This window comes from Mustelus asterias, chromosome 13, assembly GCF_964213995.1.
Source record: "Mustelus asterias chromosome 13, sMusAst1.hap1.1, whole genome shotgun sequence".
Classification (NCBI taxonomy): domain Eukaryota; kingdom Metazoa; phylum Chordata; class Chondrichthyes; order Carcharhiniformes; family Triakidae; genus Mustelus; species Mustelus asterias.
Genome location: NC_135813.1, coordinates 41,463,480 through 41,487,193, shown reverse-complemented (window position 1 = coordinate 41,487,193; position 23,714 = coordinate 41,463,480). Strand labels below are relative to the sequence as shown.

At 49.3% G+C, this 23,714-nt stretch overlaps 1 protein-coding gene across 2 annotated transcripts in view; it reads left to right on the top strand.

The window, feature by feature from the left end:
- The window catches only part of abca2 (ATP-binding cassette, sub-family A (ABC1), member 2), a 551,670-nt gene that overhangs the window by 367,712 nt on the left and 160,244 nt on the right, over window positions 1-23,714 (top strand). For both annotated transcript variants that reach the window (XM_078226666.1, XM_078226665.1), the window contains 3 exons: window positions 9,399-9,527; window positions 15,208-15,375; window positions 19,049-19,145. In XM_078226666.1, the coding sequence (XP_078082792.1) occupies window positions 9,399-9,527; window positions 15,208-15,375; window positions 19,049-19,145 (394 nt within the window). The remainder of the gene's footprint in view (window positions 1-9,398; window positions 9,528-15,207; window positions 15,376-19,048; window positions 19,146-23,714) is intronic.

Genomic DNA, 23,714 nt, shown 5'->3' with positions numbered 1-23,714 from the left:
CCGAGGAGTTGTGAACTCCCAGGATGTAGAATATCCCATGGGAGCTTTTTGAAGAATAGCAGCAGAATTCTCCCCGGTGTCCTGGCTACGATGTCTCCTTCAACTAACAACTCAAATCCAATCTATCTGGTTATTATTACCTTATTGTTGTGAGAACATGCTGTGTGCAAGTTTGGCTGCCATGTTTCCTACTTTACAACAGTGTCTACACTTCAAAAATACTTAATTGGTTGGAAAGCATTTTGTTGCAATACTGAGTTCATGACAGGCATTTTACGAATGCAAGTATTTCCTTCCTCCCTTCATAGAATCTTAGAATCCGACAATGCGGAAGGAGGCCATTTGGCCCATCAAGTCTGCACCAATCACAATCCCACCCAGGCCCTATCCCCATAACACGATGCATTTACCCTGCTAATCCCCCTAACACTAAGGGGCAATTTAGCATGGCCAACCAACCTAACCCGCACATCTTTGGACTGTGGGAGGAAACCGGAGCACCCGGAGGAAACCTACGCAGACACAGGGAGACTGTGCAAACTCCACACAGACAGTGACCAAGGTGGGAATCAAACCCAGATCCCTGGAGCTGTGAGGCAGCAGTGCTAACCACTGTGTCGCCATGCCTTCCTCTTTCTCTCCCTCTCTCCTTTCTTCTCCTTTCTTCTCCTTTCTTCTCCTTTCTTCTCCTTCCTTCCTTCCTTCCTTCCTTCCTTCCTTCCTTCCTTCCTTCCTTCCTTCCTTCCTTCCTTCCTTCCTTCCTTCCTTCCTTCCTTCCTTCCTTCCTTCCTCCCTCCCTCCCACCCTCCCTCCCTCTCTCCCTCTCGCCTCTCTCCCTCTCGCCTCCCTCCCTCTCTCCCTCTCGCCTCCCTCCCTCTCTCCCTCTCGCCTCCCTCCCTCCTCTCCCTCTCGCCTCCCTCCCTCCTCTCCCTCTCGCCTCCCTCCCTCCTCTCCCTCTCGCCTCCCTCCTCTCCCTCTCGCCTCCCTCCCTCCTCTCCCTCTCGCCTCCCTCCTCTCCCTCTCGCCTCCCTCCTCTCCCTCTCGCCTCCCTCCTCTCCCTCTCGCCTCCCTCCTCTCCCTCTCGCCTCCCTCCTCCCCCTCTCGCCTCCCTCCTCTCCCTCTCGCCTCCCTCCTCTCCCTCTCGCCTCCCTCCTCTCCCTCTCGCCTCCCTCCTCTCCCTCTCGTCTTCCTCCTCTCCCTCTCGCCTCCCTCCTCTCCCTCTCGCCTCCCTCCTCTCCCTCTCGCCTCCCTCCTCTCCCTCTCGCCTCCCTCCTCTCCCTCTCGCCTCCCTCCTCTCCCTCTCGCCTCCCTCCTCTCCCTCTCGCCTCCCTCCTCTCCCTCTCGCCTCCCTCCTCTCCCTCTCGCCTCCCTCCTCTCCCTCTCGCCTCCCTCCTCTCCCTCTCGCCTCCCTCCTCTCCCTCTCGCCTCCCTCCTCTCCCTCTCGCCTCCCTCCTCTCCCTCTCGCCTCCCTCCTCTCCCTCTCGCCTCCCTCCTCTCCCTCTCGCCTCCCTCCTCTCCCTCTCGCCTCCCTCCTCTCCCTCTCGCCTCCCTCCTCTCCCTCTCGCCTCCCTCCTCTCCCTCTCGCCTCCCTCCTCTCCCTCCCGCCTGCCTCCCTCCTCTCCCTCCCGCCTGCCTCCCTCCTCTCCCTCCCGCCTGCCTCCCTCCTCTCCCTCCCGCCTGCCTCCCTCCTCTCCCTCCCGCCTGCCTCCCTCCTCTCCCTCCCGCCTGCCTCCCTCCTCTCCCTCCCGCCTGCCTCCCTCCTCTCCCTCCCGCCTGCCTCCCTCCTCTCCCTCCCGCCTGCCTCCCTCCTCTCCCTCCCGCCTGCCTCCCTCCTCTCCCTCCCGCCTGCCTCCCTCCTCTCCCTCCCGCCTGCCTCCCTCCTCTCCCTCCCGCCTGCCTCCCTCCTCTCCCTCCCGCCTGCCTCCCTCCTCTCCCTCCCGCCTGCCTCCCTCCTCTCCCTCCCGCCTGCCTCCCTCCTCTCCCTCCCGCCTGCCTCCCTCCTCTCCCTCCCGCCTGCCTCCCTCCTCTCCCTCCCGCCTGCCTCCCTCCTCTCCCTCCCGCCTGCCTCCCTCCTCTCCCTCCCGCCTGCCTCCCTCCTCTCCCTCCCGCCTGCCTCCCTCCTCTCCCTCCCGCCTCCCTCCCTCCCTCCCTCCCTCCCTCCCTCCCTCCCTCCCCTCCCCTCCCTCCCTCCCCTCCCTCCCTCCCCTCCCTCCCCTCCCTCCCCTCCCTCCCTCCCTCCCCTCCCTCCCTCCCCTCCCTCCCCTCCCTCCCCTCCCTCCCCTCCCTCCCCTCCCTCCCCTCCCTCCCCTCCCTCCCTCCCCTCCCTCCCCTCCCTCCCCTCCCTCCCCTCCCTCCCCTCCCTCCCTTCCCTCCCCTCCCTCCCTCCCTCCCTTCCCTCCCCTCCCTCCCTCCCCTCCCTCCCTTCCCTCCCCTCCCTCCCTTCCCTCCCCTCCCTCCCTTCCCTCCCTTCCCTCCCTTCCCTCCCCTCCCTCCCTTCCCTCCCCTCCCTCCCTTCCCTCCCCTCCCTCCCTTCCCTCCCCTCCCCCTCCCTTCCCTCCCCTCCCTCCCTTCCCTCCCCTCCCCTCCCTCCCTTCCCTCCCCTCCCCTCCCTCCCTTCCCTCCCCTCCCTTCCCTCCCTTCCCTCCCCTCCCTCCCCTCCCTCCCCTCCCTCCCCTCCCTCCCCTCCTTCCCCTCCTTCCCCTCCCTCCCTCCCCTCCCCTCCCTCCCCTCCCCTCCCTCCCCTCCCTCCCTCCTCTCCCTCCTCTCCCTCCTCTCGCTCCTCTCCCTCCCCTCCCTCCCCTCCCCTCCCTCCCCTCCCTCCCCTCCCTCCCCTCCCTCCCCTCCCTCCCCTCCCCTCCCTCCCCTCCCCTCCCCTCCCTCCCCTCCCCTCCCTCCCCTCCCTCCCCTCCCTCACCTCCCTCCCCTCCCTCCCTCCCCTCCCTCCCTCCCCTCCCTCCCCTCCCTCCCTCCCCTCCCTCCCCTCCCTCCCATCCCTCCTTTCCCTCCCTCCTCTCCCTCCTCTCCCTCCCCTCCCTCCCCTCCCCCTCCTCCCTCCTTTCCCTCCCTCCTCTCCCTCCTTTCCCTCCCTCCTCTCCCTCCTCTCCCTCCCTCCTCTCCCTCCTCTCCCTCCTCTCCTTCCCCTCCCTCCTTCCCCTCCCTCCTTCCCCTCTCCTCCTTCCCCTCTCCTCCTTCCCCTCTCCTCCTTCCCCTCTCCTCCTTCCCCTCTCCTCCTTCCCCTCTCCTCCTTCCCCTCTCCTCCTTCCCCTCTCCTCCTTCCCCTCTCCTCCTTCCCCTCCCTCCTTCCCCTCCCTCCTTCCCCTCTCCTCCTCCCTCCTTCCCCTCTCCTCCTCCCTCCTTCCTTCTCCCTCCTTCCTCCCACTGCCCTCCATTTTTGGATACCACTGTCAAGAAGGGATGCTGATAATTGCCGGTGTGCTGGCCAGGCAATAATGTGCAACTTGTAGAGAAGGAACGGAAAGCACAGAATGCAATGTGAGGGGCCCATTTTCCAAAAATGCTAATTATGGGAAATGGATTAATGTCTGCCTAAGGTTAGAGCTTAGGGAAGCACAATAAGGAGCAAAATAAGCACTCTTTGGTGAGATGCATGATTTGGAAACAGCCACTTGGATCCAAGGGCATTTGTTATTTTTTTCAATAAATTCATCATGCTTATAGTCCTGAGTTGCAGACAGAATCCAGCAGTCCCATGTCCCCTAAGCCTTGTCTTGTTTTGCTAAATTGAAATGATTTCCACTGGCTGGGATGCATGGAATCGAGATCTGGGAGCTTATTAAAGTAAGTAGAGATATAGCGAGGCGTGTTCAGTCGGAGCTTGTTAAATCTTGATATCAGCGAATAGAGTGCTTGGTCTCACAATTTTGCAGCAGCAACTGTTTTAAATAAAAGTTATAAATATTTAATTTAGCTGCTGGCAGTATGCAAATGCTATTATATTTCAGGTAGCAGAGAGAATTATTCATCTCGGCTCTGTAATAAAAGGCAAACTCAGTTTCTTTGCAAAGAAATCTCTTCCTCCATTTCACTGAATTTCTGCAATGTCACCTGTTGTAAGGAGGATATTTCTCTTCGTTTCTAAATGTCGCATGGCAATGGAAAGTAGCCTTTGGTTCTTTTATTCATTAATGGAATGTGGCCGCGCTGTTTGGACTGGCATTTATTGCCCAAGCCTGACTGCCCCTGAACCAAGTGGCTTGTTAGGCCGTTTCAAACAAAGAACAGTACAGCATCGGAACAGGCCCTTTGGTCCCCAAGCCTGCGTCGATCATAATGCCTGCCTAAACTAAAACTGTATGCACATAGAGTCCGTTTCCTTCCGTTCCCATCCTATTCATGTATTCATCTAGATGCCCCTTAAATGCCACTATCGTGCCTGCTCCCACCACCTCCCTGGGCAGCGCGTTCCAGACATTCACCACCCTCTGTGTAAAAAACTTGCCTCGCACATCTCCTCTAAACTTTTCCCCATGCACCTGAAACCTATGTCCCCTAGTACTTGACTTTACTACCCTAGGAAAGAGCTCCTGACTATTCACTCTATCCATGCCACTTATAATCTTGTAAACTTCTATCAAGTCACCCCTCAACCTCTGTTGTTCCGGTGAGAACAAACTGAGTTTATCTAACCTCTCCTCATAGCTAATATCCTCCAGACCAGGCAACATCCTGGTAAACCTCTTCTGTGCCCTCTCCAAAGCATCCACATCCTTCTGGTAGACTGGCGACCAGATTTATACACAATATTCTAAATGAGACCTAACTAAGGTTCTGTATAGCTACAGCATGACCTGCCAATTTTTATACTCAATGCCCCGACCGACGAAGGGCATTTAAGAGTCAACCACATTGCTGTGGCTCTGGAGTCTCAGGGCGGCACGGTAGCACAGTGGTTAGCACTGCTGCTTCACAGCTCCAGGGTCCCGGGTTCGATTCCCGGCTTGGGTCACTGTCTGTGTGGAGTTTGCACATTCTCCTCGTGTCTGCGTGGGTTTCCTCCGGGTGCTCCGGTTTCCTCCCACAGTCCAAAGATGTGCGGGTTAGGTTGATTGGCCAGGTTACAAATTGCCCCTTAGAGTCCTGAGATGCGTAGATTAGAGGGATTAGCAGGTAAATATGTGGGGGTAGGGCCTGGGTGGGATTGTGGTCGGTGCAGACTCGATGGGCTGAATGGCCTCCTTCTGCACTGTAGGGTTTCTATGAATCTTTCTATGAATGTAGGGCAGACCAGGTAAGGGCGGCAGATTTCCTTCCCTAAAGGACATCAGTGAACCAGATGGTTTTCTTTTAACGACAGTGGTTTCATGGTCATCAGTAGACTTTTAATCCCAGACTTTTGAATTGAATTGGAATTTCACTCTCTGTCGTGGTGGGATTCGTATCCCAGTTCCCAGAGCATTACCCTAGGTCTCCGGACTACTAGTCAGGTAGAAAATGTCACTGCGCCACTGCCTGCCCCAGATTCTCATATCGGATTCCTAAAGGCAAAACTACGAGTGTGTAACAGCTTCCAACATCCTCTCCTGATTCACAAACCGGGCAGGAAAGCTTCACTTTTTTCTTTATTTACCGGAATTTAATCATATTAGGATTTTTGAATGAGTTTCATCTTGAGTAAAATTAAGGGAAGAATCCATGCACAGAATCATTGCAAAAGGCATCAGGACTCGGAGAGATAAGATAGCTTCTGTGAGCATCCGTTGAACAGTGAAGGCGGCACAATGGTTAGCACTGCTGCCTCACAGCGCCAGGGACCCGGGTTTGATTCCCGGCTTGGGTCACAGTCTGTGCGGAGTCTGCACACTCTCCCCATGTCTGCATGGGTTTCCTCTGGGTGCTCCGGTTTCCTCCCACAGTCCGAAAGATGTGCTGGTTAAGTGCATTGGCCATGCTAAATTCTCCCTCACTGTACCTGAGCAGGCGCCTGAGTGTGGCGACTAGGGGATTTTCATAGTAACTTCATTGCAGTGTTAATGTAAGCCTACTTGTGACACTAATAAATAAACTTTAACTTAATTAGAACTTGGATATTGTCTCCCATTTCCCTTTCCTTGCAACCTTTTATTTTTGAAGAAAAGTGTGCCATAGAAGAGAATTTTGGATCAAATGATTGAGCGGAGCAAAATTTGCTAAAGATTTGCAGAGGAGTGTCGCATGGTATCAAAGACAGGAAGTGATCATTGGAGGTGTGGGTTTGTCCCAGTCAGTTTTATCTGTCATTGCAACTTCAATCTTTGATGTGGAGATGCCGGCGTTGGACTGGGTTAAGTAAACACAGTAAGTAGTCTCACAACACCAGGTTAAAGTTCAACATGTTTATTTGGCAGCACTAGCTTTCGGAGTCTCAAGCTCCTTCATCAGGTGAGTGAGGACTTGTGTTCACAAACAGGGCATATAAAGACACAAACTCAATTTACAAGATAATGGTTGGAATGCGAGTCTTTACAGGTAATCAATTCTTAAAGGTACGGACAATGTGAGTGGAGAGAGCGTTAAGCACAGGTTAAAGAGATGTGTATTGTCTCCAACGTCAACACGACAACGCAGAATCGCTGAGCAGCAACTGATAGCCAAGTTCCGTACACATGAGGACAGCCTCAACTGGGATCTTGGGTTCATGTCACACTATTTGTAACCCCCACGACTTGCCTGGGCTTGCAAAATCTGACTAACTGTCCTGTCTGGAGACAATACACATCTCTTTAACCTGCGCTTAACGCTCTCTCCACTCACATTGTCTGTACCTTTAAGACTTGATTAGCTGTAAAGACTCACATTCCAACCATTATCTTATAAATTGAGTTTGTGTTTTTATATGCCCTGTTTGTGAACACAAGTCCTCACTCACCTGATGAAGGAGCTTGAGACTCCGAAAGCTAATGCTGCCAAGTAAACATGTTGAACTCTAACCTGGTGTTGTGAGACTTCTTACTTCAATCTTTGCCAAGGTTAGTCAGTCCCCTGCGGTGAGGCCACAGGAGACGTTGAGACTGAGTGAATTTTCAATTCAAATGGCATGAGGCAGCAGGAGCTAAATGGGATCAAGGCATGAAAATATAACTTGGATTTGAAGATATATATATATATATATTCTGTCCTAATTTTGTGTAATGCTTCCAATTGAGGGGTATGGGCAGGGTGAATGTGTAGCAGCTGTTCCCCTTGGTTGAGGGGTCAATCATGAGGGGGTATAGTGTGAGGCTAAGGGACAGGAGACTCAGAGGGGATTTGAGAAAAAACTTTTTCATAGAATCCCTACAGTGCAGAAGGAGGCCATTTGGCCCATCGAGTCTATGCTGACCACAATTCCACCCAGGCCCTCTTCCTGTAACGCCATACACGTGCCCTGCTAATCCCTCTGATATTAGGGTCAATTTAGCATGGCCAATCAACCTAACCCACACATCTTTGGACTGTGGGAGGAAACTGGAGAACCAGGAGGAAACCCACGCAGACACAGCGAGAAAGTGCAAACTCCACGCAGACAGTGACCCGAGGCTGGAATTGAACCTGGGTCCCTGGCACTGTGAGGCGAACTACTGTGCTACCATGCCTCCCCTTTCACTCAGAGGGTGCGGGAATCTGGAATGCAGTGCCTGGGGAGGTAGTGGAGGCCGGGAATCTTACAATCTTTAAAAAATATTTGGATGAGCACTTGAAACATCGCAGCATTCAAGTTTATGGGGCAAGTGCAGGAAAATGGGATTAGCACTCCTTTAGTATTAGATTTTGTTGGTGCAGACTCGATGGGTTGAAGGACCTTTTCTGCACTGTATGGCACTATGACGGCATTCATAGTTAAACGCAGACAGTTTGCGAAATAGAGTAGAGTTGATTCTTGCCCAGAAATATCTGGGGAGCTGGACGCCACCACCAACAGGAAGGTCACAGGATATATGACAGTGAAATGGAGTTTGGCCTAATCACTTGTGTTCCACATGAGCTTCCTCCAATGTACACCCTTATCCAACTCTACAAACATTAACCTCTGGTCCCTTCTCCCTCATATGCTTCTTTAGTAGAGGAGGCGATGGCCTAGTGGCATTATCGCAAGACTATTAATCCAGAAACTCAGCTAATGTTCTGGGGACCTGGGTTCAAATCCTGCCATGACAAATGGTGGAATTTGAAATCAATAAAAATATCTGGAATTAAGAATCTACTATGAGCACAAAACCATTGTTGATTGTCGGAAAAAGCAATATGGTCCTTTAGGGAAGGAAATCTGCTGTCCTTACCTGGTCTGGCCTACATGTGACTCCAGAGCCACAGCAATGTGGTTGATTCTTAACTGCCCTCAGGCAACTAGGGGTGGGCAATAAATGCTGGCCGGCCAGCAATGCCCAAGTCCCACGAATGAATAAAAATAGTCTCAGAGAAACTTATTCTGCATTCCCTATGGCAATGATCTTGGGGAGGGGGAAGGGGGAACCTTTTGCCTGTCCCCCATCATGAGAATTGGTGAACTCTTTGCGAGTGCTTCGCGAGTGCCTATTTAGCACACTGAACAGCAAGATGGCTTTGTTGTCACTCCCATGAACCTGGACACCTTACGGAAGGTTCCGGCCGATCTCACTGTTAGACTGAGAAGTGTACACAGCATATAGATTTGAAACCATGCTCTTGATGGTGGATAGTGAAACTGACAGGCGAAACTGCTGGAAATTGTTCCGTCTGCGCTGGGATGTCACAATACGACAGATCTCTCGCCTTGCTTATGTTGAGACAAGTAAATTGTTTTTGACTGCAACTGTTTTACATTTGTTGTTTGCTTGCTTGAGTGCGAAAACTTGCTGCGTGTAATCAGGTATGTGAGAATACCTCAGTGTAATTTCTTACTTTTTATTTATTTATGGAATGTGGGCGTTGCTGGCTAGGCCAGCATTTATTGCCCATGCCTAATTGCCCTTGAGAAGGTGATGGTGAGCTGCCTTTTTGAACGACTGCAGTCCACGAGGTGTAGGTCCACCCACTGTGCTGTTAGGGAGGGAGTTCCTGGATATTGAGCCAGTGACAGTGAAGGGATGGCGATATATTTCCAAGTCAGGATGGTGAGTGAGTTGGAGAGGAACTTGCAACTGGAGGTGTTCCCATCTGCCTGACCATGTCCTCTGTCCATTGAGGGAAGTGACTTTGACACTCAGTCCCTCTCTCTGCTGCTAACATCGCAAAGCTGACTTTTTTTTCGGGGGCTCTTGCATATACGTGATAGGGCTTCGATGGGATTGTTGTCTGTGCAGGCTCGATAGGCAAAATGGCCTCCTCCTGCACTGTATGATTCTTTATGAAACCCTCCTTTTGAAGTCAACTGCAACTCGCGGGAGTTCCATTCATTCTTGGAAATGCTAATTAATACACGTCTGACTTTTACTTTCCCACAGGCCAATGAAACGTTTGCCTTTGTTGGGAATGTCACACACTATGCCACGGTCTGGTTGAACATTTCCTCAGAAATCCGGACATTTCTGGAAGATGGCAAGCTACAGAATCGCATCAGTTGGCTGCAGCAGGTAGGTGCAGTTGAATATTGTATCGTAACACTGCGGGGTATATGGAGCCGAATGGCAGGCAAGACACATCGATGTTATCCTGCATTTCTGTCAAGTTGACGACTAAAGCGCAGTAACTATGATTCTTTCAGTGAGCAAAATGATTTCGGGTTGATATCAGTTTATACATCGACTTAAAAGGCATTTATATAACACAGCAGCACAGACCACCTGCTCCAGTGGTAGCACTAACTGGAACTCATCAGTTGTCAGAAGCACAGAATCCCTACAGTGCAGAAAGAGGCCATTCGGCTCATCACGTCGAGCTAAGTCTCCAACAGAACATCTTACCCAGGCACACCACCCTGCCCTATCCCAGTAACTGCATGTATTCACCATAGCTAATCCACCCAACCTACACATCCCTGGACACTAAGAGGCAATTTACAATGACCAATCCACCTAACCTGCACGTCTTGGGACACGAAGAGGCAATTTAGCATGCCCAATAAACCTACCCTGCACATCTTTGGAGTGTAGGAGAAAACCGGAGCACCCGGAAGAAACCTACGCAGACACGGGGAGAATGTGCAGACTCCACACAGACATTGACCCAAGGCCGAAATTGAACCCGGATCCCTGGCACTGCTAACCACTGTGCCACCGTGCCGTCCAACATAAATCTATCTTCCACTAACATAAATCTATTCAGAAGAAATGGAACTCTGTTATCCATTAGCATAACTAGAAGGGTTGCATGTTACAAGTTTAATTGTCTTAAAGATTAAAATGGATCTAGAGTACAGTTGTATACAAGTGTTGTGTTAGCCCAAGGGCATATTTGTAGGCATACAGACTTCATTTGTGTTTAACTGGAATACTTAATGATGAACACACAGTGTTCTGAAAGGTTTTGAAGCCAAAGGATGTTATCTGTTACTTAAAATTACTGCTACAGGATCATGTGTTTTAAGAGAGATTTTTATTGCCGTATTTTCTCTCTCTGTCCCCTGCACTCACAGCATTGGGGGAACCCTTGGAAGGGAACAATTTATAGGACCCCAGCAGTTCTCCAGCAATTTGACGGCCCACCCAGTCTTCATGGGTGAGCTTTGATATCGAGAATGGGTGAGCACTTGGAGCATTGAGGATACAGCATCCAAGCCTAGCTGCGATCTGTCTTCACTTGTTCAGTTCCCATTCTGGAGAATGGCATTCCAGTGTTGTGTTGTCAGAGATGCTGGGTGGGATTTTCCTCCCCCTCCGTGGTGCGTTTCGCGGTGGTGGGAGGTGGCGTGTGCGCGCTGGTGGCGGCATCTTCGGGCCCTGTCATTGACAATGGGGTTTCCCGTTGAACGCGCTCTTCGCTACCGGGAGACCTGTGGTCCGGGTTCGCTGTCAGAAGGATCTGGTAAGATCCCGCCGACGTAATCAGCAGCAAGAGTTTGGCAGCTGTCTTTTGAAAACTGAGGCAGGTTATTCTCTCTCAGGTCCCTGTTGATGATCCCGCAACACTAGTTCGAAGAAAAGCAAGAGAATGGTGTAGTGACCAATATCGATCCCTTAACCAATATAGTTCAAATAGATTATAAGATCATTAACACATTTCTGTTTGTGGGAGCTTGCCATGTTCAAATTGGTTGCTGTGGTTTCCTATGTTACAACAGTGACTGTACTTCAGAAATGCGTTGGAACTTTGTTCAAGGTGCTTTATAAATGCTTGTCTATTTTTAACATGTCAACCAATTTGTGGGTCCCAAACTTCCACGTTCAGCAATATGATGATGACCAGTTAAAGAGATGTTGGTTGTGGAATAAAGATTGACCGAGAAACAGGGCAGAACTCCCTTGGTGGTTAGCACTGTTGCTTCACAGCGCCAGGGATCCGGGTTCAATTTCGGCCTTGAGTGACTGTCTCTGGGAGTTTGCACATTCTCCCCATGTCTGCGTGGGTTTCCTCCTGGTGCTCCGGTTTCCTCCCACATTCCAAAGATGTGTGTGTTATGTTGATTGGCCATGATAAATTGCCCCTTCATGTCAGGGGGATTAGGAGGGTAAATATGTGGGATTATAGGGACAGGTCCTGGGTGGGATTGTTGTCGTTGCAGGCTCACCCCCGCCGGCTCCAAGACAAGAGTGCTATCCCCAATCCACGGCTGACCAACACGACACAACTGGGATGGGAGCCAGTGCTTTTGAGAAGCACTAGGATCCACACAACTCCAGGTCCCAGACTTTGTACGCCGATTAGGGTACTGGTTGCTGATTGTTGTCAGTGGCAGGAGTACTGGGGGTGTGTCACTGAGAGCAAATATCAAAGCAAAGACAGTCACGATAAACTCATTGTAGTGCATTCAAATCATTAGAAATGTAGTCTTCTCTGCCATTCCAGGGTGTTCTGAAAGCATCTGCGCAGGTGTTAATGTAGTTCACATGTTGTCAGATATTCTTCTTCATCTCTGATCTAATCATAGTCCTATAATTAATGTCAAAAACCAAGGGTTGAAATCTGGAATCAAAATCAAACTTCAAGAAACCTGCTGGGATTTGGTGTGGTGTGCCAGTGGGTTTGTCACTGAGCTGCTTGTTTTTGGTAATTAGCACCATGATTCTGTTTGATTTTAGCTGCCACAGAATTATATTGCAGCTTCCCCCACCACCATCCGCACTCAAATGTTCCCCATTCTGAAACTGGCACAGCCCATTAGGAAATTAGGCAAAGTGAGAGAAAGCCAAGCTTGCCGAGTGGATATGTCGATGAGGAAAACTTAAATATTTAATATCAATTAAATAGCTGATCGTTTCCCAGCCTGTCTTTGAGAGGCAGGTGGGGGTACAAAGTGACCGATAGTTTCCACTCTCCAATGCACTAAGTAGCACGTATAATGGATGCTCAATCAATACCACTCTCTCTGCCCCTGTCGATGTTAATGCATACTCCTGTCTCTGTGCCCCATCGATGTTGAATCCCTACTCCTCTCTCTCTCTCTCTCTCTGTTCCCCTGTCGGTGTTAATCTATACCCCTCTTGCTCTCTGTGTCATGTTGATGTTGAACGCATACCCCTCGTTCTGTGACCCTGTTGATGTTGAATCTCTACTCCTCTCTCTCTTTCTCTCTCTCTGCTCCTGTTGATGTTAATCCATGCCGCCCTCTCTCTGTGACCCTGTCAATGTTAATCCATACCCCTCTCTCTGTGCCCTGTCAATGTTGAATCCCTACTCCCCTCTCTCTCTCTCTGTCTCTCTCTGCTCCTGTCAATGTTAATCCATACCCTTCCTCTCTCTCTGTGACCCTGTCGATGTTAATCCATACCCTTCCGCTCTCTCTGTGACCCTGTCAAAGTTGAATCCCTTCCCTATGGCCTTTTTTTTAAGTTCACTTGTGAATGATTCCAATAGCTTTCATATTTAGTTAAAGCTACACCATTCTTGGTGCTGTGTGGGGAAAGCTTTGTGTCTTTAAAGTCCTAAGTAGTCCTCTGAACTACATTTCTATGGATGCACACCCAAAATTAGTTTGCATCAATTCAGGAAATGGGAGCAGAACTGCAGGCATTGTGAGCTTTCGTGCCCAGTTTTAATGCTGTAAGCAGATGAGGACTGTTGGCTTTTAGAAATGGAACAATTTTACACTCTGGGCATCTAGTACCATCAAGCATTCCAGAATCAGCATAGTATAGTCAACATGACTAAACAATGGACTTTAATTCTCGCTTTATGAGCCAGCCCGCCTGCACAGTGTGAGAATTGCTTTTCCATTAGCAATCTTCATTCTGTCTCTGCTGGCTGTGTGCTCCAATTTAATGCCAGGTTTTCTTGCGTTATAAGCTCTGCCTTCTGGACTGATTTCTGTTGCAATATGTCTTCAAGAGAAAGCAGCATGTCACCACTGGAAGGGAAGTGTGTCACCTGGACTAGTCTTAGCTTCTCTTTTTCCGCTGTAAGAAGTCTCACAACACCAGGTTAAAGTCCAACAGGTTTATTTGGAATCATGAGCTTTTGGAGTGCTGCTACTTCCTCACTTGAGGAAGACGCAGCGCTCCGAAAGCTCGTGATTCCAACTAAACCTGTTGGACTTTAACCTGGTGTTGTGAGACTTCTTGCTGTGCCCACCCCAGTCCAACGACGGCATCTCCACATCATCTCTTTTTCCGGTGAGCAGAACACAGCGCACACAGCCCTGCCCTGATGTTTTCAAACATTCCATTCACGTAAATCTGTACTCATGTGCCTAGTTTAAATAAACAAACCCACAACATGTTTACACAATCCCTTGAGAGTGATTGGTGCTTTTATATCATTATAGAAAGTTGACAAGATCATTGTATTTAGGACTCTTGAGGAAAGGAGACTTTGCTTGGCTCAGTCTAGCCTAATCATAGAATTCGTGCAGTACAGAAGGAGGTCTTCAGCCCATCGAGTCTGTACCGACTGCAATCCCACCCAGGCTCTATTCCTGTTCTCCACACATTTACCCTGCTAATCCCCCTGATACTAGGGTCAATTTATCATGGCCAATCCATCTAACCCGCACATCTTTGGATTGTGGGAGGAAACCGGAGCACCCGGAGAAAACCCGCACAGACACGGGGAGAAAGTGCAAACTCTACACAGACAGTGACCTGAGGCAAGAATTGAGCCCGGGTTCCTTGTGCTGAGAGGCAGCAGTGCTAACTACTGCGCCACCGTGCCACCCACTAAATGACAACTCTGGTTTCAGAGGTGAACCTTTTAATGTCATGTTTTAAGCAGATTTTTAAAAAAAAAATTACTCTCACCATTTCTCTAAATGTTGAACTGAAATTTGACCACATTAGCAGTGCTGCCTCACAGCTCCAGGGACCCAAGTTCGATTCCGGCCTTTGGTGACTGTTTGGAGTTTGCAAATTCTCCCTGTGTCTGCGTGGATTTCCTCTGGGTGGTCCGGTTTCCTCCCACACTCCAAAAATGTGCAGTTTGATTGAATTGCCATGCTAAATTGTCCCTTAGTGTCCCAAGATGTGTAGGTTAAGGGGATTAGACAGATCAATATGTGGGGTTAAGGGGATAGCGTCTGGGTAAGATTCTCTGACGGAGAATGGGTGCAGAATCATAGAATCCTACAGTGCAGAAGGAGGCCATGAGGCCCATCGAGTCTGCACCGACCACAATCCCACCCAGGCCCTATCCGCATAACCTCATGCATTTGCCCTGACACTAAGGGGCACTTTAGCATGGCCAATCCACCTAACCAGCACATCTTTGGACTGTGGGAGGGAACCGGAGCACCTGAAGGAAACCCACGCAGACATGGGGAGAACGTGCAAACTCCGCACAGACAGTGACAAGCTGGGAGTTGAGCCTGGGTCCCTGGCGCTGTGAGGCAGCAATGCTAACCACTGTGCCGTCCACGACTTGATGGGCTGAATGGCCTCTTCTGCACTGTAGTGATTCTATGATTCTAATATATAATAATTGTTATTGGTATAATTTTAAGACTTTATATGTAACGATTAAACATGAGAGTTTACAGTCAGGATTAATCCACTAATTTAAAACAACATCGACAGTAACGAACACTGATTGGAACTATATACTCCCGGTGTCTGACTCTGACTTTGAACCAATTAGTCTATTGCTTCCGAATGTAGAACCACAGAAATGAAGCTGGATGAGATCTGTACATTTCAAAGACTTTTTCTCCTTTTGTTTGCTTTTCAGTTTACCTCTGATCTGAAAAAGCACCAGGAAGTGCTAAATGCCTCCGACAGTGACATCATCAGGGAATTTATCGACAGCAACTTCTCCATGCCGAACTCCAGCACGCTGCTCCAACAGCTGGACACCATTGACAATGCAGCCTGTGGTTGGATCCAGTTCATGTCCAAGGTGAGAACATGCAGGGGGTTTGACCCAGAGAGCTTTGCGGACCAACCTGTTCCCTGGAGCCGTCTGCATTGGCAACGTCTCCATGATGAATATAGCAGAGCAATCCATGTGGTTGTTGTAGCAATGAGCTGCTTTAACCAGCAGAGAAAAATAATCACAGATAGAATCATAGAATCCCTACAGTGCAGAAGGAGGCCATTTGGCCCATCGAGTCTACAGCAACAACTATCCCACCCAGACCTTATCCCTGCAATCCCACCTATTTACCCACTAATCCCTCTAACATACACATCCCAGGACACTAAGGGTTAATTTAGCATGGCCAATCCACCTAATCAGCACATCTTTGGAGTGTGGGAGGAAACCGGAGCACCCGGAGGAAACCCACGCAGACATTGGGAGAATGTACAAACTCCACACCGACAGTGACTCAAGGCGTCCCTGGTGCTGTGAGGCAAAGAACAATGAACAATACAGCACAGGAACAGGCCCTTCGGCCCTCCAAGCCTGCACCGATCATGTGTTCCTAACTAGACCATCCCTTTGTATCCCTCTATTCCCAGTCTGTTCATGTGGCTATCTAGATAAGTCTTAAATGATCCTAGCGAGTCTGCCTCAACCACCTTGCTTGGTAGTGCATTCCAGGCCCCCACCACCCTCTGTGTAAAATACGTCCCCCGCATATCTGTATTGAACCTTGCCCCCCTTACCTTGAACTTGTGACCCCTTGTGTTTGTCATTTCTGACCTGGGAAAAAGCTTCCAACTGTTCACCCTATCTATGCCCTTCATAATTTTATAAACTTCTATTAGGTCACCCCTCAACTTCCGTCTTTCCAGGGAGAACAACCCTAGTTTACTCAATCTCAGCTCATAGCTAATACCCTCCATACCAGGCAACATCCTGGTAAACCTTTTCTGCACTCTCTCCAAAGCCTCAACATCCTTCTGGTAGTGTGGAGACCAGAACTGGACGCAGTATCCCAAATGTGGCCTAACCAACATTCTATATAACTGCAACATCATATACCAACTTTTATACTCTATGCCCCGTCCAATAAAGGCAAGCATGCCATATGCCTTCTTCACCACCTTTTCCACCTGTGCTGCCACCTTTAAGGATCTGTGGACTTGCACACCCAGATCCGTCTGTGTGTTTATACTCCTGATGGTTCTGCCATTTATTGTATAGCTCCCCCCCTGCATTAGATCACCAAAATGCATCACTTTGCATTTATCTGGATTAAATTCCATCTGCCATTTCTCCACCCAATTTTCCAGCCTATCTATATCCTGCTGTATTCTCTGACAATGTTCATCACTATCCGCAACTCCAGCAATCTTTGTGTCATCCGCAAACTTACTAATCAGACCAGCTACATCTTCTTCCAAATCATTTATATATATCACAAACAGCAGAGGTCCCAGTACAGAGCCCTGCGGAACACCAATAGTCACAGACCTCCAATCAGAAAAAGACCTCTCCACTACTACCCTCTGTCTTCTATGGCCAAGCCAGTTCTGTATCCATCTAGCTAGTTCACCTTTGATCCCGTGAGATTTAACCTTTTGCACCAGCCTGCCATGAGGGACCTTGTCAAACGCTTTACTAAAATCCATATAGACGACATCCACGGCCCTTCCCTCGTCAGCCGTTTTTGCCACCTCCTCAAAAGACTCAACCAAATTTGTGAGGCATGACCTCCCTCGTACAAACTACTGTGCCACTGTGCCGCCCTGGATCAATTATTGCTGCAGTGTGTATTAAGAAGGAGAACCAGAAAACACAAATGGAAATGTGTTTTTTAAAAAAAAAGAGAGATATATCGAGATATATTTGGAAAAATTTTAGTTGAAAAGAATAATAATGATTGGGCCGTAACTTGCGATGCTGTGGGAAACTGCTCGAAAGTACCTGCATGAAAATCCAGCTGATCGTATCTCGGCCAACTTTCTGACTCAGGCCAGGCAGTGTGCAGCACATTCCCAGGCCGACTGTCAAGGGCAGTGCAGCCACAACGAAGTAAGCAACACCCCTTTTTTTACAGCAGTAGTTGCAATAAACTAGGTAAGTTTAAAGGTCCAACCAGGTTTAAAAGTCTTTGAAAAGCCTGGGAGAAGATAAGTGGAAGCAGTGAGTGGATGGCTTGTGTGCGATGGGTTTGGGGTTCGAGGGGGGAGGGGTGAGAGGCATGGAAGGGGGAGGGTGTTATTTCTGATCAGGGCTGAAGGGTGGATGGGGGGCTGTTGGGTCAGGTTGGTTCTGGGACAGGAGAGGTCAGATCGGGTCAGGCCGCAGCACATGGTGGGGTAGAAGAGTGGGGGTTATTTCCTGTGGGTGGGGAAAAGCCCCATGGGAGTGTGCTTGGTGGGAAGGTGAAGAGTCCTGGGGGTGGGGTCATCGGGGGTCGGGGGGTGTTGTCCCCTGGGGGTTCAGTGGGTGGGGGGAGTCCCGTGAGTGGGGTCTTCAGGAGTTGGGGGGCACCCCTTTGGGGTTCAGTGGGTGGGGAGCCCTCTGGAATGGGGAGGGGAAGGAGGGAGAGCAGTCCCAGAGCTGGGTCATCGATGGAAGGGAATGGTGGAGTGAGTCTCCTGGGGGTGAGGGGTGTTGGGGGAGTCCTGTGGAGGGAGGCAGTGTGAATTTGTACAATAGTTACCCAGAATCTAGAGCGGGGGTCTGCTCCCCAGCATATCTTGATTTGATTTATTATTGTCACATGTATTGGTACACAGTGAAAAGTATTGTTTCTTGCACGCTATACAAACAAAGCATACCGTACATAGGGAAGGAAAGGAGAGGGTGCAGAATGTAGTGTTACAGTCATAGCTCGGGTGTAGAGAAAGATCAACTTGATGCAAAAGTCTGATGGCAGCAGGAAAGAAGCTGTTCTTGAGTCGGTTGGTACGTGACCTCAGACTTTTGTATCTTTTTCCCGAAGGAAGAAGGTGGAAGAAAGAATGTCTGGGGTGCCTGGGGTCCTTAATTATGCTGGCTGCTTTGCCGAGGCAGCAGGGAGTGTAGACAGAGTCAATGGATGGGAGGCTGATTTGCATGACGGATTGGGCATCCATTCCATCCCCCCCACTCTTCTTAGATGACAAAGCTTGGGTGTTACAGCCCAATGTTGCAAATAATCTTCCAAATAATGTAACAGCGTTACATTATTTAAAATTCATTGGGGACCTTAACGGCAATATTAGTTGAACGGAGATATCTGGTGGTTGATAATGCTGAGGTTTCTTAGAAGCTTTTCAATGTTTCTCTATTCTTGAGTGATGAATGATTTTGAATCGCTGAGTCACATTTTAAACCCCAACTCAAACAGCAGGCACGTACCAGCTTCCAGGCCCCTATCAATGTCACTCGTAACCAACTAATAGGTGCTCACCAATGCCTTGACATGACTCTTCCAGTCTTTTCTTCCCCAACCCTCTGTTGACGTATCTGCCCATTGCCCGGTGATTTTCTAGGAGGTAGGATTGATCTTTTCAACCGTGACATTCTCTCAGGAATGGACCATTTGCACAATTATTATCTCTCCAAGAAGTTATAGAGTTCTCCCATTTAGGGCAGCAAGATTTAATAATTTAATCGCAGTTGAGGCTGGGATATAGTTTTAATAATATTTTAATCTGTTACAATCACAGTGGTAAATTTTGTTCACTTTTTACAGGTGAGTGTGGACATTTTCAAAGGTTTTCCCAATGAGGAGAGCATCGTGAACTACACTTTGAGCCAGGCGTACCAGGACAATGTCACAGTGTTTGCCAGTGAGTATGCCATATCTGTAGTTAAGTTTGGTTACAATGCAATTGGTTTAAAAATGATAAGAACAAGAAGCCACTCTGCTCTCCTCTCCCTTCCCCCCCGCCCCTCATCAAATTACTGACATTTACATTCCAAAAAAGGCAATTCCCCCTTTACCTCATGATCAGATCCATGCACATTATACAGCTGAGATTATTTTTCTTTATTATTTCATGGGATGTGGCCATCATTAGCAAGTCGGCATGGTGGGTCGCTTGTGTGCGGTGGGTCTGGGATTTGAGGGGGGAGGGGCATGGGAGGGGGATGGTGTTATTTCTGATCAGGTCTGAAGAGTGGATGGGGGGGGGGTGGCTGTTGGGCCAGGTTAGTTCTGGGATAGGAGGGGTCAGATTGGGTCAGGCCACAGCTCATGGTGGGGTGGAGGGTTGGGGGTTATTTCCTGTGGCTGGGGAAAAGCCATGATGTGGAGATGCCAGCATTGGATAGGGGTAAACACAGTAAGAAGTCTCACAACACCAGGTTAAAGTCCAACAGGTTTATTTGGTAGTACAAGTCACCAATGTGGTAGCTTGTGCTACCAAATAAACCTGCTGGACTTTAACCTGGTGTTGTGAGACTTCTTGCTGGGGAAAAGCCCCATGGGAGTGTGCTTGGTGGGAGGGTGAAGAATCCTGTTGGTGGGGAGTCCCGGGGATGAGGTCATCAGGGGTTGGGGGGGGAGGGGTGTTGTCCGAGGAAGCACCAGGGACCCGGGTTTATTTCTGGCCTCGGGTCACATAGACATATGGAGTTTGCACGTTCTCCCCATGTCTGTGTGGGTTTCCTCCAGGCTGCTCTGGTTTCCTCTGACACTCCAAAGATGGCAGGTTAGGTTGATTGGCTATGCTATATTACTCCTTAGTGTCAGAGGGACTAGCAGGGTAAATATGTTGGGTTAAGGGCCTGGGTAGAATTGTTGTCGGTGCAGACTCGAGGGGCCCAAATGGCCTCCTGCATTGTGTGGATTCTATGATAAGTCATCTGTTATCCAACCCTAATTACCACTTGAACTGAGTGGAGGACAGTTAAGAGTCAACCATCTTGCTGTGGCTCTGGAGTTGCATGTAGGCCAGACTAGGTAGAGATGGCAGATTTCCTACCCTAAAGGAGATTAGTGAACCAGATGGGTATTTACAACAACTGATGATGGTTGTCATGGGGTGGGATTCTTCCATGGCCCCACCGATGGCTTCAATGATGGGCGGGGTGGGGGCAACAGGCCGAGAGTCGGAAAATCGGATTTTATGCCCGCGGGAATTTCCTGCAGGATCTTGCACTGGTGCCTGCCAAGACAAATCGGGAAACCGCTGGGAACCAGCGTGACACTGATTTGCATCCTGCTAATGAGATCCAGATAAAGGCCCAACTCCCTGCCACATTTTCAATGACTCCAGTGGGAAACCGTTCCGGAACATGTCTGGAACAACATGGGGTGCAGAAGTCAGAACTCACACGGAAAATGCCTGGGGCTACCTCCAGAGTTTCGGACAGAGGTTGCCATCAACCCTGGATCCCGGAACATCACAGCTGGGGGAAGCATCTACAGGTAGATCTTCCAGATTCAGTGCCATCGAAGAGATCCATCTTCCAGCCTCAGAGTGTTTCCAGAGATCCATCGTTTTCCGGAGGTCCATCTTCTTTCTTTAACAGTGGGTCAGTGATGTTGGGCACCTATTCAATATGGCACCCAGATATGACAACGTGACTCATGCCATCATGCCCACCTTGCCCTGCACGGAATATGGCACTAAATCCTGGGTGCATAATTAATGAGGACGCGGTCGGAAGATATGGCGGGTCTCCTGCCAGCCTCAGCAGCGGGATACACTCCCTTTTCCCGCTACAGGGTTTAGTCCCAGATGGCAGACCTTTAAGTCACGGTTACTGACATGAGCTTTATATTCCATCCTTTTTTTTTAATTAATTGAATTGAAGCTCCACTTGCTTCCACAGTAGGAAACCATGTTCCCAGAGGATTAGCCTGAGCCTCTGGATTACTAGTCCAGTGACATTACAATTTTTTAATTCATTCGTGGGACATGGGTGTCGCTGGCTGGCCAGCATTTATTGCCCACCCTGGATTGTCCTTGAGAAGGTGGTGGTGAGCTGCTTTCTTGAATCGCTGCAGTCCACACGCTGTGTGTTGACCCACAAAGGCGTTAGGGAGGGAATTCCAGGATTTTGACCCAGCGACTGTGAAGGAACAGCGATATATTTCCAAGTCAAGATGGTGAGTGGCTTGGAGGGAAACTTGCAGGTGATGGTGTTCCCATGTATCTGCTGCCCTTGTCCTTCTAGATTGAAGTGGTCGTGGGTTTGGGAGGTGCTGTCTAAGGATCTTTGATGAATTGCTGTAGTGCATCTTGTAGATAATACACTGTCTCCTCCCTAGTCAGATGGACAGAAAGATGGTATGGGATGGGTGGGAGATGTAAACTGATGGCTGCAATCAAAGCGTCGCCATTAAGAATTTCACTCGACAAACATCCTGAACTCGCCAAACTCGAGATCAGACTTGATTCCCTGATGCTAAACCAGGTTACCAAGAGGCGAGTTGGAATTTTCAGAGTTTGTTTAATTTGACAGAACGATGGCCTCATTGAAAGTACCTCATTGAAAGTGATTGAATGTGATCTGCTGTTAGCTCACTACCAGGGGCAACACTTGACTTACTTTCATTGCAATGAAATGAGTACAGACATAGAAACATTGAAAACTACAGCACAAAACAGGCCCTTCGGCCCCACAAGTTGTGCCGGACATATCCCTACCTTTTAGGCCTACCTATAACCATCCTATTAAGTCCCATGTACTCATCCAGGAGTCTCTTAAAAGACCCTATTGAGTTTGCCTCCACTACCACTGACGGCAGCCGATTCCACTCGCCCACCACCCTCTGTGTGAAAAACTTCCCCCTAACATTTCCCCTGTACCTACACCCCAGCACCTTAAACCTGTGTCCTCTCGTAGCAGCCATTTCCATCCTGGGAAAAAGTCTCTGAGAGTCCACCCGATCTATGCCTCTCAACATCTTATATACCTCTATTAGGTCTCCTCTCATCCTACGTCTCTCCAAGGAGAAAAGACCGAGCTCCCTCAGCCTATCCTCATAAAGCATGCCACTCAATCCAGGCAACATCCTTGTAAATCGCCTCTGCACCCTTTCAATCTTTTCCACATCCTTCCTGTAATGAGGTGACCAGAACTGAGCACAGTACTCCAAGTGGGGTCTAACGAGGGTCTTATATAGCTGCATCATTATCCCCGGACTCCTAAACTCAGTCCCTCGATTGATAAAGGCCAGCACACCATATGCCTTCTTAACCACCTCCTCCACCTGCGGGGCCGATTTTAGAGTCCTATGGACCCGGACCCCAAGGTCCTTCTGATCCTCTACCGTACTAAGAGTCTTTCCCTTTATATTGTACTCCTTCATCCCATTTGACCTGCCAAAATGGACCACTACACATTTATCTGGGTTGAAGTCCATCTGCCACTTCTCTTCCCAGTCTTGCATCCTATCAATGTCCCTCTGTAACTTCTGACATCCCTCCAGACTATCCACAACCTCACCAACCTCTGTTTAAGAAAGGGAATAGAAATGACCCTGGTAATTATAGACCGGTTAGTCTTACTTACTTGTACCAATTTACAATGGTTGGTAAATTGATGGAAAGGGTCCTTAGGGATGGGATTTACGACCATTTAGAAAGATGCGGATTAATCCGAGATAGTCAGCACGGATTTGTGAAGGGCAAGTCGTGCCTCACAAATTTGATAGAATTTTTTGAGGAGGTAACTAAGTGTGTTGATGAAGGTAGGGCAGTTGATGTCATATACGTGGATTTTAGTAAGGCGTTTGATAAGGTCCCCCATGGTCGGCTTATGATGAAAGTGAGGAGGTGTGGGATAGAGGGAAAGTTGGCCGATTGGATAGGTAACTGGCTGTCTGACCGAAGACAGAGGGTGGTGGTCGATGGAAAATTTTCGGATTGGAGGCAGGTTGCTAGCGGTGTGCCGCAGGGATCAGTGCTTGGTCCTCTGCTCTTTGTGATTTTTATTAATGACTTAGAGGAGGGGGCTGAAGGGTGGATCAGTAAATTTGCTGATGACACCAAGATTGGTGGAGTAGTGGATGAGGTGGAGGGGTGTTGTAGGCTGCAAAGAGACATAGATAGGATGCAAAGCTGGGCTGAAAAATGGCAAATGGAGTTTAACCCTGATAAATGTGAGGTGATTCATTTTGGTAGGACTAATTTAAATGTGGATTACAGGGTCAAAGGTAGGGTTCTGAAGACTGTGGAGGAACAGAGAGATCTTGGGGTCCATATCCACAGATCTCTAAAGGTTGCCAGTCAAGTGGATAGAGCTGTGAAGAAGGCCTATAGTGTGTTAGCTTTTATTAACAGGGGGTTGGAGTTTAAGAGCCGTGGGGTTATGCTGCAACTGTACAGGACCTTGGTGAGACCACATTTGGAATATTGTGTGCAGTTCTGGTCACCTCACTATAAGAAGGATGTGGAAGCGCTGGA